The sequence below is a fragment of the Conger conger genome, chromosome 1 (assembly GCF_963514075.1).
Source record: "Conger conger chromosome 1, fConCon1.1, whole genome shotgun sequence".
Classification (NCBI taxonomy): Eukaryota; Metazoa; Chordata; class Actinopteri; order Anguilliformes; family Congridae; genus Conger; species Conger conger.
In genome coordinates this window covers 67,925,090-67,940,517 of record NC_083760.1, presented here as the reverse complement: position 1 = coordinate 67,940,517, position 15,428 = coordinate 67,925,090, and the positions used below count along the sequence as shown (strand labels likewise).

General features: G+C 44.4%; 1 protein-coding gene across 4 annotated transcripts in view; it reads right to left on the bottom strand.

The window, feature by feature from the left end:
• Positions 1-2,003: 2,003 nt before the first annotated feature.
• kif13a (kinesin family member 13A) overlaps positions 2,004-15,428 on the bottom strand; it is a 69,792-nt gene continuing 56,367 nt past the window's right edge. For 3 of the 4 annotated variants that reach the window (XM_061233742.1, XM_061233751.1, XM_061233760.1), the window contains 14 exons: positions 14,160-14,259; positions 13,804-13,930; positions 12,999-13,054; positions 12,615-12,739; positions 11,823-11,999; positions 11,499-11,591; positions 11,043-11,195; positions 10,581-10,658; positions 10,059-10,109; positions 9,585-9,690; positions 9,076-9,227; positions 7,216-7,359; positions 4,131-5,100; positions 2,004-3,863 (listed from right to left, as the gene is read on the bottom strand). In XM_061233742.1, the coding sequence (XP_061089726.1) occupies positions 3,598-3,863; positions 4,131-5,100; positions 7,216-7,359; positions 9,076-9,227; positions 9,585-9,690; positions 10,059-10,109; positions 10,581-10,658; positions 11,043-11,195; positions 11,499-11,591; positions 11,823-11,999; positions 12,615-12,739; positions 12,999-13,054; positions 13,804-13,930; positions 14,160-14,259 (2,598 nt within the window). In that variant the 3' untranslated portion in view covers positions 2,004-3,597. The remainder of the gene's footprint in view (positions 3,864-4,130; positions 5,101-7,215; positions 7,360-9,075; positions 9,228-9,584; positions 9,691-10,058; positions 10,110-10,580; positions 10,659-11,042; positions 11,196-11,498; positions 11,592-11,822; positions 12,000-12,614; positions 12,740-12,998; positions 13,055-13,803; positions 13,931-14,159; positions 14,260-15,428) is intronic. The other variant, XM_061233769.1, reaches the window with a different exon arrangement.

Sequence of the window (15,428 nt, the reverse complement as noted above, 5' to 3'; positions counted from 1 at the left end):
TCCGAAGTACATATGTTCTTGAAGTAGAATGCTGAATTGTTTAAATGTGTGCTCCAAAATGAAAGCGTGGCCTGATAGAAGCTACATTTGGTTAATCAAATATGGGTGATTCCATGATTGGGGTTCCATTTGCATCCCACTGATATTAAATGTACAGATATGCATGTAATGGAAAATTACTTTTTGCACTTATGTAAAGGGTAATTTACAGCAACCTACATGTAACTTTCCTGAATACATTCACCCCTATGAAAGTGTGAATATTCCACAAGTCACATGTTCAACAGAAAGTTGTCTCATCTAAACTTCCTGAAGGTCATGGTGAAAAAGAAAAATAAGTCATTCAATTATTGCTTCTGTATTGTCACTGGTATTATACTGGTGATATTGACCGAGGTCACTCTCATAGTCCAACCCGGTTACCAAAAGTATAGGTTTTAATAAATCATTCAATTTTTATTTTTTAAAATTTTTTAGATCAATTAGAATTAGATTAGAATTGTCCTCGTGTCATTAGCATGGGCACTAGTTACCCACATTTAGTATATGTGGGTCAATTACTATACAAATTCAAGAAGGCTGGATAACAGCCTTGTAGTAAAAATGCATAATTTAAATTGGATTGAGTTGAGAACACAAGTGGTGTCATGTACTAGAAAGCATTTTCAGATATTGTACAGATTGGATTACATTTCTCTGTATATTCTCAAGTTTTGTGTAAGAAACCTGAACACATTGACCTGTAATATACAATCTTATAAAATAAATAGTAGTATTTATAGAGGTTTTATTTCCAGAGCAATACTTACTTGTTGAGATGTCACCTTAAATATTTACTGGTTACTAGGTGGTAATTAGAGCAAATAAATTAATCTCTGTTATCTCGTATGACATTTGTGACTGATGTCATCATTAATTAATTAATTAATTAATTATCCTAACCTGCTTATCCTGAACAGGGTCACAGGGAGCTGGAGCCTATCCCAGCATACATTGGGCGAAAGGCAGGAATACACCCTGGACAGGTCGCCAGTCCATCGCAGGGCACACACACCATTCACTCAACACACTCATACCTATGGGCAATTTAGACTCTCCAATCAGCCTAACCTGCATGGCTTAGGACTGTGGGAGGAAACCGGAGTACCCGGAGGAAACCCACGCAGACACGGGGAGAACATGCAAACTCCACACAGAGGGGGATTCGAACCCAGGACCTCCTTGCTGTGAGGCGGCAGTGCTACCCACTGCACCATCCGTGCTGCCTGATGTCATCATATGATTCAAAACTAAAATGGATAAATTACATTAGCTGAAAATGACATTATAGAAATAACTAAAATATAATTCCAATGAAAGTAATTAACTGAATAATTCTATGCTGTCCTTTTCAGCCCTGCTACCCTATCAATTTCCTTGGAACAAATATCAATACTTTTGATTTTATCATAATTTATCAAAATATCATAATTTTAATGTAGCCATTAATTTGAAAAAAAATCTTAATTGCATTCTTCATTTTATTGGGAGAAATAAAGGATTTATTTAATACACTTGGAAATTATATTCAAACAATTATATTCAAACAAAGTTTTGGTAACAGGGTTGAACAAAACACAACCATCATCAGCAAAGAAACCTTGTAAAAAATTGGATATTACTACCTGAGAATGGGTACACACATTTTTTGAATGGTTCAATGGTTTTATTGGATTCAGTGTTGAAAAGAAACTACAAAATGGTACCCCAATCGCAGAATCACCCATATATTCAATGGAATCAGTAGATAATTACATGTAAACGCTGGAAGAAGAATGTGGGATGTGTATTAAAGATGCAGAGTAAAGTATCAGAAAGAATGATCCAAATATTAGAGAAAATCAAGATATGGTAATCCATTCGTGAAAATGTTTAAAAAAAAGCTTAGCTTTAGTAGCCAATGACATATCCAAAACAAATTGTGTTGAATTAATTTTAAAACAAATAAAGAGCAACACAGCCAATCGATTGTAAACTCTGTATTCTAAAACACTTTTTCATTGATTAAAACAGTTTCGATGAAATACAATATAAATTACAATTCTGTACATTATAATATAGGAAAACATTATGTTCAGATAAGGATGTATTTACAACTCCTCATGAAGGAGAGCAGCTTTGTCCTCTTCTTTAAAGTAAGGTCCTGGGTTTTCCTCTCATTTTCTCAAAATTACAGCATTCGTTTACTCCTCTGACATCCTGTCAGATCCACAGCTCTTTACACCATAATACTCCCTTTAAAAGTTACTTTTTCAAGCAGAGTGCAGATGACCCACTATCATTCAGTATACAAAACTAATATATATACATATTTTTCTCATTTTCTTGATATTGCCCCTTACAACACATAATCCTTTCCTCCAAAAATATATATTTATTATCTATATATTTGCATGAGTACCTTTACGTAGACTTAAAACAAGAAGTCAGTCATTCAGTCAAGCACACATACAATGACTTGCAGTCGCAGTAACACTGTTTCAGACATACTGACACACAGGCCAGTGAGTTGGTTATTTAAATGCTCCTAGGCATTACGTCATATGCAGGGTGTGTCCTTGTTGGGTCACAGGAAATATGGTCACAGGAAAGACACTATATCCACAGAACAGTCTCCCTCCCTCCCTGTACATTAACAGGGCAGTAAGGCATTATAATGGCTAGGCCTAAAATTAAATCAGTTACTGACACAATGTGCAAATTGCATAGCAAAAGCACACACTGGGGGCTCTCATTTTCTTCTTCCCCCCCCATAGGAGGCTTCTTGTAGTAGCAAATGTGGTTCAACCCAACTGGGATGCCTGGTCACCCTCTATACCAAAGAAACACCATTTGGTCAGCAATGTCAACACATGCTCTCATCTCTCAATGTAGAAGAAGGGGTTTGGCGTTCACTTGATAACTGGCTGGCAATTCGTGATTTACACAGGAGATAAATAGTTAACACATGAGCTTGGCCTTGACTATTAACAGACATATGGCACTAAGCTTTCCACATTACTTACACACATATACCCAGACACCACATCAACAAACTTGGGACATTTTAACAGCAGAATCTTTAAGAAACTTTGAGTTCTTTGGTGACTCATAATATTGATAATGAATTAAACCACCATCATAAATATTCACTTGTTAACAGCAGTGGTATATACTCAACCAAACATCTTCCCAGCTCTCACATCCTTGTTTTTCAGGAAGTACATTCTTTCCTCTGAAAGAACACAGTGATTCTGATTATACTCATGGTGACTAGCTTCATTAGTAGTGGCAGAAATGACAGAAACTTGGATGGTTGCTTTGCCACAGCTCTCTACAGGCTGGCAGACATAACGGGAACTAACATAACACGTAAACAAAAAATGAAATAAAATAAAAACAACAACATTTTATGGCAAAAAGTTGATATAACGTATTCAGTGACATTAGCTTTAAAAATGCACTTATCAGGTTTATTAAGACAAAAAGGGGGGGGGCGTTGTAATGGTTGAAGTGTGTATCCCTAGGGGTAGAACCATGAAGCGTGACACAGGATTACAAAGAGGAGTCCATCTCTGCTCAGCTGTTCCAGGATCGCCGGTGGTCCTGGGAGGTGTTTCGGGAGGCCCGCTGCTCCACCCTGCTCCTCTCCTCCGTGTTCCCCTGGGTCAAACCCCTGCTCTGTTTTTCATGAGACCTGGAAGACCTTGAGGGGGTGCTGCGGGCCTGGGGTCCTTTCCCCGAATTGGTGGGCTCTCTGGAGAGACGGGGCGGTCTGACGAAGACGCCGTGGCCAGCCGGACAGCGGAAGTACACCCGTCCCTGAACGGTGCCGTTGTGCTTGCCTAGAGAGACAGGAAGTCAGGTAACCCGTCACCAGTGACATCAGCAGAGGACACGCAGAACTAAACATAGATGCTGAACATCTCGTATAGAAAACGGAAGCTTCCTGTTGTCCACCAAGAAGTTCATGCACGTCACTTTGCGGCCACTTTCATTCTCACCAGTATGTGCGTTTATCAGCGTTTCTACAACTACTTTAGTGTTTTACCTCTATCAGTATAATCAGTACTATGATCAACAGAATCATTGTTTTCATCAGATTCACTTACCAGCTGGAACATCCAGTTGCACTCCCACCCAGATCCCCTCAGCGAACTCCACCCCTCCCACATAGTGCACCATCCCGCCCTTCTCCCCCACCCACACCCGCTCCCCGGGGGCCATCCAGTCCGGGAGCTGGGCCACGGGCGCGCCCTCGTCCCCACTGGAGGAGTCGGTGGGCTGGTCGGGGCCTGGGGGGGGCTCTGCTGCGGGCGGGGCGTTCCCCTGGCCCTGCGGCTCTTCGGAGGTGGGGGGGACCGGCTCTTTGCCGTTGTGCATGTGGCAGGCTTGCGGCGCGCCCTGGTCCTCCTGACCTGAGAAAAGGCACGTTTCCCCACACTGCCACCCGTCCTCCTCACAGCGGTCCAGGCCCGCGTCCTCGGCCCCCTCTTCAGCTCCCTTGAAGTCGGTGAACTCCTGACTGACGCTGAGGACGCAGCCCCGGGGGAACTGGGCGGGCGTCTCGTTAGGCCGGTCGCTGTTGGAGCAGTTGGGCGTGCAGACCGGCGAGGCGCTCCTGTACGGGCCTGGGTGCGTGAGTGAAGGCTCTCCCCCTGAGGCACTTTTGGTTTGGAGCGAGCTCCTCCGGACGGAGAGGGAGGAGTCGTGGAGGTCGGCGGGGTCGCGGGCGCTCAGCTGGTCGGAGCTGTCGCTGCCGGTGAAGAGGACGTCGGACAGCGTGGCGTTGGAGGCGCTGTGGGAGAAGTATCCGCTGGTGCAGCTGCTGGCCGTGGGGCTTCGCGACACCTCCTTCTCCAAGCTCCGCCCCCCCGCCGCGGCTCCGGCCACAGCCAGCTCCGCCCGTCTGCACTGGGTCCCCTCCCGGCCCTCCAGGGTGGCGTTGTACACCTCAAAGTTGGCAAAGTCCTCCGGAATGTAGGGCTGGAGGCCCGGGAACTCCTGAGAGTCCACGTCAAATCCCAGCATGCTCGGCTGCCCCGGCGGCGTGCCTGAGTCAGGCTCCTCTTCCTCAGAGTCCTGGACGAACGGGGGAACAGTGAGACCCAACACAAACAACAGCCCAGTGAGACCCAACACAAACAGCCCCAACGCAAGCAGCCACATCCCACTGCACATGATCAAAGGATACAAGCAAAGAACCAAGACATGATTACAAGCTGAACAGAGATTGTATACTGAGCACACTGAATTGTTTCTGACTGATTCATAGAAGAAAAACACCACAATATGCACCCCCAACCCACCACCATTTACCACAATAAACAGGACAAATTTACAGTGCTTGATTCAGACTCAAATCAGGCATCCAGATTCATCACGGAAGTAATAATTTTCTTAAAATGACAGGAGATTAAACGATATCGAAAATGTTATCATTAAAAGTGTAGGCAAAATACCTTGAAACTGCTCTGCACTGTCATCAGTTTCGAGAATGAACTGAAAGATTTAAACGAGAGATCGTTTGAGAAAAGACTATCCTTCATTGCTCATGAAATGGACAGACTCTAGTAAGAAGGTCAAAGAGGGTACAGGATGATTTTAAAGTTCCAAAAGAAAACAATGGGCCACTTCATGTGAAATTAATCAGTAACTAACCTCAGCACTTGATATCAATTTCAAATGTTCACAAGTTTGTTCAGAGGGGTCAAAGCTCACCCACTTGGAACAGGTTTTCTACAGCCCTTACCTTACTTACAATCCGTCCTTGGCCAGATTGAGCATTTAGTTTTGCATTGTTTAAAAATTCATATACAAGGATGAATCGCCTCTTCCCGCCACAAAGTAACATTTGCAATATTGATGACATGAAAAGAAGATAATTGCATTTAGTGAATGACTGAAATATAAATTGATACACCCGCTTTCACCTGCTCCTAAAATCTTTTCTATGCATGTTTGGATTTCACATGTGGGATATCTTAAACAGTAAATCCCTACAACATGAAAACACATTACTACCAAACTTGATTTGGTGTGTTCCACCAGTTGGGTCAGTTCTGTCAGTTCAAGACTGTGCTGTATGATGGCTCCTGGCAGAGCTTGTGAAAGTGACACTGAGGTATTAGTTTACTGAAGTTGTGGAACATGGTGTTAATATTGCATTGCAGGCCTGCATGCGATATAAACATAATGAACTAGGCCTGGGGAGATGGTATGATGGGAGCACAGGCAATCCTCCCACTGACATTATATTATGTTGTAGGAAAACGCGCTGTAATTTAAATTGAAAAAAATGCTACTTCCGTTTGGGACAGGAAAATGGCTATGAACCTAGCATCAGTAAATGGGACAGTATTTTATTCATCTCTAAGAATTGAGCTCACCAGATAATGTTTTAAGATCACTTAAATCCTTACTGTCACAAAACAAACTGATATAGGGGCTCCGTGCACTGCTGCATGATCATCCATCCAATCAGCTGAGCTCAGACAAGCATGGATGTCCTATGCAGTGCGGGTACAGTAGTTAGCCTCCACTTAACCTCTCTCTGATCAAAACTGACTGACCATCGGTGAACCCACACCCTGAGCCCAGCAGAGGAAAGGGTCCTTGCAAAGTTCCTTCAGGGAGGGTGTCCTTGCCACGGGTGTCTCTGATTTGCTCAGCGGGGGTTCAGGCCAGGGTAAACAGTGAAGCGCATTGTGGCAGCCCCTTGGTAAAAGCGCGATATAAAAACCGACTGATTGGCAACCCGGCGTGCGTAGTCATAGCACTGCAGGACTCAGCCGCATGCACAGCGCACAGGCACATTTCAGGCATCCAGGGCTGTGCTGACCGGAACCCCCATCAGACACAGTCAGCACTGATACGCTCGGGGGTCCAGACCGTGGTGCAAGGACGGATGAGAAACCTACAGAGCAGAGTCCATTAGGGTGACATGTGTGTCTCTGTGCGCTACATGCTGAAAGGGCAGGGATCCAGTGCTGTGAGTAGGAGCATGAGAGCTGCTAGCCATAAATCTACAGTAAATTCTGCACTCCCAGTATTAGCTGGACTTTACACTGAGAAGCCCTGGCATACCTCCTCCCTGCGCCCCACCTGCTGCCGGGAGCCAGGGCGTGGTGAGCCAGTGCGTTGAGGGCGTGGTGCGGGTGTGAGACTGGCAGGCGTGTCCGTGCAGGTGGGACTTACGGGGGTGTGTTGGTGTGTGTGTCTGCGCTCTGAGCCTAGACTGAGCTGCCTGCCGCCGCTGTGGCCCTCACTTCCTGCCCTCGGGCGTCGCCAGGGGCAGTGAGGGGCCAGCGCAGGGCGGTCTGCAAACGGGCGCATGCTCTGCTGTGGGGTCGAGACACACAACAAACAGCGGCAAACATCACACACACGCAGAGCAGGCGCTGGCCACAGTCGATGGGTTATCAAACATGGTTAAATGCACACAGGTGTCTCCGGTCTTCATGCGGTTAGCAGCAAATGGCAAGTAATGCATACACGCAAAACAGCTCAAAAATGAGTAACATATTATACAAACATACACACACACATACTCAATTGATAAGTTACATTTTTTAAATGGCCACAAAGTCACTAATTCCTACAACGGATCCATATATAACTGCCCCAGGAAAACACCTGCAAATACAGTACTACATATTTTCTTATATTTTGCATACATTTGCCTGTGGAACAATCGATGTCTGTTCATTCTATATTTAGTTCTAGTGTGTGTTTTGACAGTCCCAGTTTTGACAGTTGTGTATGCAATGTAGGATGTCTTAGAGTAGTTTCTGACAGCTAGCCAGCTTTACAATAGTGGTTCAAGGCATTGAGTATTTAGTGGTCTAAAGGAGAGGTTGTACTTTCTGGCTTTAGACCACAAACTGCAAGTATCTAAAGTATCCTTCAGCGCACACAAAAACTATCTGGGCCAATCACAAATTAAAAGAGAAACAATAGTTTAAATGATCCATAAAATTAACTATCCCTTTAACTGCAGAAAAAAAAAACTTTGGAAAATGAAACCCTTTTCATTTTCAATACAATTGTGTATTTCAGTTACATCACCATTTGGCAGTTTAACCAATCAATTAACATTAGTGTACATAAACCCTGTAAGAAAGCTGCTTCACCTCATTATGGTGAAACTGTCAGCCATTTGGTAAATGCAAGCCAAGCCATTGTTCAATAAATTTCAACTGATGTGGCAGAACTGCCATTATTACATCAGTGCTGATTACTGCAGGTTACAGAGGAAGCAGACGGAAAGGCTAATAGGACTTAGGCAGTACCTCCTGCTTAACAGCTAAACATCATCCAACATACACAAGCACTTCCCTTCCTTTTATTAGCTTAAGCAACTGAGAAGTGCTCATCCTTCAACTCTTACTACACAAGTTGTTTTGTTATAAATTCTGTGGCTGGTTTAAACCATTTAAACCTGTTTTTACAGCAGACTAAGTATTTTTCCCTACGTGAAATTCCCAATTTTGTCTTTTTGTGACCGTAGTAGGGGGCATACAGTTAATAAGATAGCACAAAAGAGTACAGGTTATATACAGGAATATTCCCGTGGTTTATAGTGAATATGTGGCCATTTTTGTTAAGTCTACTTAGTGTGTTCTTAATGCACTCTACATTCTCATACACTGGTCAATCATGCTCATGCAACTGAGGTCATGCCAGTCCAGTTCAGTTCACAGGCAACGTTTTGTCCAGAAGATTATGCCAGTGGAGCAAGAAGTGTTTGTTCATGTTTCAAGTAGGGCTAAGCCAAGATAACTAGCAATTATCAGCTGGTTTCATAATATGGGGTTGCAGTTCCATGTTTTCAGGTTCACTTACAGTACAGTGTAGGAAAAATGGATGTATGTATGAGGATTGACATGAATACAGACCTAGAGAGTAAAAGGCAACATAACAAGAAGAGAGCGATAGAGTGAGGCGGGAAAGAGTGTGTGAGATAGATAAAAAGCTGGATGGAAAGATGAAGACGGGGGGAGGTGAGATAATGGGGGGAATGAAGGAGCGAGAGAGCGACAGAGCGGCAGATGTTACCTCCTGTCCCAGCAGCGGCCGGGCCTCCAGGGACCTCCTGCACTTGTTCTCCTCCTTCACTGGCATCAGGGCCTTGAGGAACTTGGGGGGCTGGGGAGACAGGGCCTTGAAGGGGCTGGAGTTGAAGAACGTGGGGCTCTCTGGAACCAACCCTGCAGCGAGAGCACAGCCTTGGTTAGACTCCTAAAATGTTGCCCCAGACATGCTCTGATGCATGCCTTCTGTGATATGCCGAGTCAGCTCTGACCACTTATGATCTAATTTATTCTTTCCTCACAAGCAATAAGGCACCACCGTTCACAAGGAAAGAGACCAATCTTTTCCGGTGGGTCACGGTGCAGTTGCTTGGTCAACACCTGAGTGTGAATGCTTTCACCCACCAAAACAAACAACACCACATGAGGTAAATAAAGTTCAGAGAAACCACTGCAAAGCAACTAGGGGTGAGAGCCATCGAAGAAAGGACATCCCAGAAGGAACTGAAACACTACTGAATGGTCAAGTCTTACCAGGACACTCCTTGTTCTTGTGGGGTGAGTCCCTGGGGAGGGTGCTACACAGTGTAACATCTGGGAAACTGCAGTTGGCGATGTCCGGCTGACTCTCAGAATGCACCTGGTGTTCAAACAACAAGAGCATCTCAGTGAAAGCACACACCCTCGGCACGATGAGAAGGCCTACAGCCAAAGCGCACAAGCTTGCTACGAACGTGCCAAAACACTTTCTGGGGAGTGCTGCTCCAGCTGGTCAGAGTATAACTGGCCAAGACACTGCCAATGGAGGGAGAGTTTTGGTGGGCTGGGAATTCCTGTGCTCACTGAGTAATAACCACCCCTGGTTGACCTTTGGTTTGACTGCCAGAATGTTTGGTCTGGCGCAAATGGCTATGCTGGCGGACTGTAGAAGTGAAAGTATGCAGGGGCTGGATATCACGCTTTGGACAACATGGCTGTTTACACCACGGTGCACCTGATCATAAATACCTTGAAATCTTCATCTTCACACCCTGTTAAGTCAGTTTTGCTGCATGACACCTGAAACACAATAACCAAGCAAAGTTACTAACACAGCACAGCACTACAACACAGCAGAATTTGTGAATATTTTGATATAATTTGTGAATATTCAGACATTCAAGTGAATTTGTGAATATTCAGTACAGAAGTATTATTTTCCATTTATAAATTTGAAAAAATGGAAGTACATTTTTATGCTGAGCAGATTTAAAAAATATGGGACTCCACAGGGTATTAAAGGTATTACAGGGCCAAAAAAGTGCTACGACTGCCTCCATATCTCCTAGTTCCCACAAGTCTACTTCTTCTGAGATCACAGTATTTTAATTTTATTCACTGACTGCAGTATTTGTGGCTATACGTTTAGCAAGGACAGGGAAGATCGAGTAGGATACCCAGCAGGGTATGACAGCAAGGCTAATCCTATGTGAACAATGCTAATCTGCTCAGGGGAAGCACAGTGCATTACTGGAAGGTCTGGATAATTACATGCTGAACGTTGGGGGTACTTATGCTCCTCCGGATGTGTCTTCCTTTGGCAGAGAGCGCTTCCTTCACTGTTACCGCCTGCAGACACAACACACACACACACACACACACACACACACAGAGCATTCCGTCAAAGAGGTGCTTCATCTGTTACCACTCATTCACCTTCCTCACACTCCTTCCTCACCTAGGATCAACAATCAATCAAACAATATATTGTTTTATATTATGGAATACATAATTTCAATATTTCGCAATATTTCATAGGGAAAAAGTAAACATACGACAGAAGCAAATATATTCCAATTTTCTGACCATTTCTTTCCACGAGCAGTGGGTATCGGTAAGTGGACTTAAACTCAGGTCAGACGGGCCCCCATAAGCTGAACTAAAATGGGTGTCTCTCGCTACACTATGAGCGATGATGAGCGATGATGAGCTGTCTCAGTCTCTGAGACCCACCTGTCTCAGCCTCTCCAGACTCAGGATGTTCTCCACCTCCAGCACCCCTCTGGTGTACTTTTCGATGTACGTCTCCCCGTCGTGGGAGTCTTCGCTCTCCCCCCGCGCGGCCATGAGCGCCAGCGTCTCCCTCTCCTCCGGCTCCTCAGACGCCTGCCGGGTCACGTGACAGACGGACGCAGAAGCCTTTTAGTCTCTGCTGCTGCGCACGCGACCCATGAACCAAAACTGTTTCCATACCCTCTTAAAAACACATTCCATCTCTATTATTAATTAAAGAGGGATTTATTTCAATGAACAGTGATGACTTCTCCAAAACTTCCCTTTAAAATATCTGCTTAAATTTACCTGTATTCATTCAGGATATCAGAGACAGCATGGCCCATGAACACATACGTATCTACATACGAATGTTTACAGCAAGGCAGAGGACCCGGGCAAGGTTAAGACCCAAACCTTTGGTATGTTGGACACAATCTCGTACGTGACTCCACAGGAGTAGAGCAAATTCTTCATTGACATCCGTCTCTTCAGACTCTGTGTGAAACTCTAATGGGGGAGATGAAGGTGAGCTTTACCATTACGATGAACAGCATCACAGGCAGGGCTATGAGGTATGATGGGAAAGCAGGCAGACATGTACAGTAGCTACAATAGTAATAATGTAAAATAATGTCATTTCATATAGTAAAAAGCATGCATGCTTTTTCAGGAATCGAGGATCAGTGTTTTATACTGAGAAATGGGGGAGACAAAGTAGCATGGACTCGACATGTTTACCTGCTTGTTGTAGATGTTGACCGCAATCCTCTTGCGAAGGACCAGCTCCATAGAGGCGGGGTGGCTCAGCTGGACAGTCACCTTGATGATCAGGTAGATGCGCTCGCTGGGGCTGGTGACGCGGTTCAGGTGGACCGAGTCATGGATGGAGGAGTCCCAGGAGCACACAGCCAGCACCTGGGAAAGGGCAGACAGATTCAACGCTAGAGCGCATTTAACACACAGTACATAACGTGGCTCAGTATGTACACAAGAACGCAGCAATTCAACCTTTTTAAGCTCAGGAGAAAGATATTCTTTGATATTATGAGTGATGCAAAAAAGTGATAATGAAAGGGAAACAAGTCACATTTGATTGATGAATAAACTGAAAATTTTGCTCCATAACTGCATGTCGGGTTCCTCAAAAATCAGTGGGTTGACAGCAGGTTTCTGAACGAGCATTATCAGCAATGATCATTTGTGTACAATTAACAGATGCCATTACTCAATAATTTATACAATTTTTACAAATCATGGAATTAAAAACAAAGTAACTGGAGGGTGTCTCTGCAAAGAGGGATAAAACATAATCTTTTCCCAAAAAACAAGGTATTGAAAGTGTTCAGGGCAATTCCTAAAGTTCAACAAACCTTGAGATGTTGGCATAAGGCTAGCAGAAGTTCCAAATATTCAGTTATGCTCAGGGTTCAGATATGTAAAGCCAAGAACAGCTTTGAATAACTGCATCTTGCTGAAGAGGACAGTGAGCGTTCCCTCCCAGCCAAAGGGGGCAGCGCAGGCGAGCTTTACCTCGTCATCACTGTGTCGGATGATGGGCAGGTAGAAGAACTGGCTGCCGTGCTCTTTGGGCAGGATGGAGTTAACTCCAGCAGTGTGGGGCCCAGTCATCTGCTCACTGACCGTCAGACTGTCCGCTGAGAGTGAAGGCAAAGAGAGTTAACAAATACAACTACACTGGCAAAGACTTTCCAAAAACACAGGCCCATGAGTGGCAACTAGGCTTGCTCAGTTACAATCTCAGATATATCATATGACACATAACATAAATCAGAACATACTTGGTGGGATTTGCCAAATATTTAAGAACCATTTAGTTTGTGTGTGCTTGACTGGTACATCTAACTGTGCACTTTCATTCCCTCGAGGTCATTTATATTAGGCAAGTGATCTCACCATTGAGATCCAGGAAGAGGACAGGGATGTGAACCTCCATTCCTGCAGAGGGCACCCTGAGACAGTCACACAAATGCACACATTATCACTAGTTACAATCATCCAGCCCCACGTGAAAAACAAATAAATAACAAGCAAAACATAAAAACTGCTCACTATAAAGGATGAACTGTACATTTATTCATATAGCACGACTTATAATCAGTTGCAGGTGTCACTGGGGTATGGCCAGTGTGCAGGTTGGTGTATAGTATAACTCACCAGTCTGCAGGTTGGTATATGGAGTATAACTCCCCAGTCTGCAGGTTGGTATATGGAGTATAACTCACCAGTCTGCAGGTTGGTATATGGAGTATAACTCACCAGTCTGCAGGTTGGTATATGGAGTATAACTCACCAGTCTGCAGGTTGGTATATGGAGTATAACTCACCAGTCTGCAGGTTGGTATATGGAGTATAACTCACCAGTCTGCAGGTTGGTATATGGAGTATAACTCACCAGTCTGCAGGTTGGTATATGGAGTATAACTCACCAGTCTGCAGGTTGGTATATGGAGTATAACTCACCAGTCTGCAGGTTGGTATATGGAGTATAACTCACCAGTCTGCAGGTTGGTATATGGTGTATAACTCACCAGTCTGCAGGTTGGTATATGGAGTATAACTCACCAGTCTGCAGGTTGGTATATGGAGTATAACTCACCAGTCTGCAGGTTGGTATATGGAGTATAACTCACCAGTCTGCAGGTTGGTATATGGAGTATAACTCACCAGTCTGCAGGTTGGTATATGGAGTATAACTCACCAGTCTGCAGGGGCACCGGGGATGCAGCTGCCAGGTGCCGGCACCAGCACTGCGTTCCTCTCCTCCGTCAGACCCACCCACTGCTCCACCAGCCGGGCCTCTCGCTCCACGTCCTCCTCAGACTTCTCTGCAGAGAGGGGATGGAGAAAGAGAGGAAGAGAGAGGGAAGAAGGTAGCGAGACAAGGAAAGAGAGAAGAGATGGAGAAGAAATGAAGTGAAATAGGGGAAGAAACCAGTGCGGTAGAGAGGGGGAGACAGCAGGATTCAGGAGGATACAGAATGAAATAATCTCACTGTGTGTCAACGGACAGCAGAGACTGGTGTTCCCCTGGTCATAGTAGCTGACGGTTCTAACCTTGTTTGTTGATGATTTTCTTGATCTGCTCATCCAGGTACTCCCTGCGTTTCACCAGGGCATCAGACCAGCGCTCTCGTACGCAGTTCAGGTCCTCCTCCTGCAGGGGGAGACAGAAGAACATGGAGAAGACAAGGAGAAACTGCTCACCACAGAAAGGAAAGACTCAAGGTGCACTTGTTCTATATACAGTAGCAAAACATGGGAGGGGTACCAGGATGGCTGAGAGCACCGATTTTGGGCTTGTTTTGGCCTTTGACTAAAGAAGAGACAGAATACCTCAGAAAAGAAGTCATATAGAAACTTCTGGAATTGAAGTATTTTAAGTAGACTGAATATTTAAAAAAAGAAAGAAATTCATGACAACGAAAATCCTTATCCCACATTTTGCTCCATCATGAAATGAACAAGCAGTAACAACACGCCTTTTCTCAAAAAGAGGTCAGCCAGCCATTCATTTTTTGCCTAACCCTTCACCATACACACCCACGCTCATATGCACACTCATCCTACCTCAACAGATGGGAAGTCCACTCCAAAGATACGAGACTAGCTGAAACCACTTCTCCAATGGTTGTTTAACCCCCCAACCCCACCCAGTTATTCCAAAAAGACTCCCCCATGCAGATGAGTCATGCAGTCATGCGTAGATCATGTGACTGAGTGAGGTGCATTAAATTCTCAAGGTTCTTCAGTGGCAGGAAGCAGACAGCCATGCGTTAGTGGATCAATCCCAGGAGGGGATTACAAGGTGAGCTGGGGGAGGGACTGAAGAGTTGGCCAGGGGTGTCAAACTCATTTTCTGGAGGACCCATGCTTGTTGGCTTTTGCTCTATCTGTTCATAATCACTTCAAAGGTCCAATAATTTAATTTCTTATATTTTTACATAATGGTACATTACATCTGAAAATGGCCCAATATTCCTACTTCTTCATTAGTGGTACTGGTGGTGCTTTTAGCTGTAATTAGACTAAATTAATGAGGCACACGTGCTAATAGACTCTGCCTACTAATATCTTTTCTATGTTCTATGATGCAAATAACCAACTAAGAAAAAACAGATGAATGCATATTGCTTACCTATGAAGCACAAATCAACAAAGTATAATAATTTTTGATAGGTGACATACACAATTGGCAAATAAAATAAAATGTGAATTGATTCATTGAGTCCAGGTAGAATAAAAACCAGATAGGTGGTCTACAAAGGAGCAGGACTAAGGAACAGTCTGCTTCATTACAATGAATTCGAGGAGATGCATTTGTGC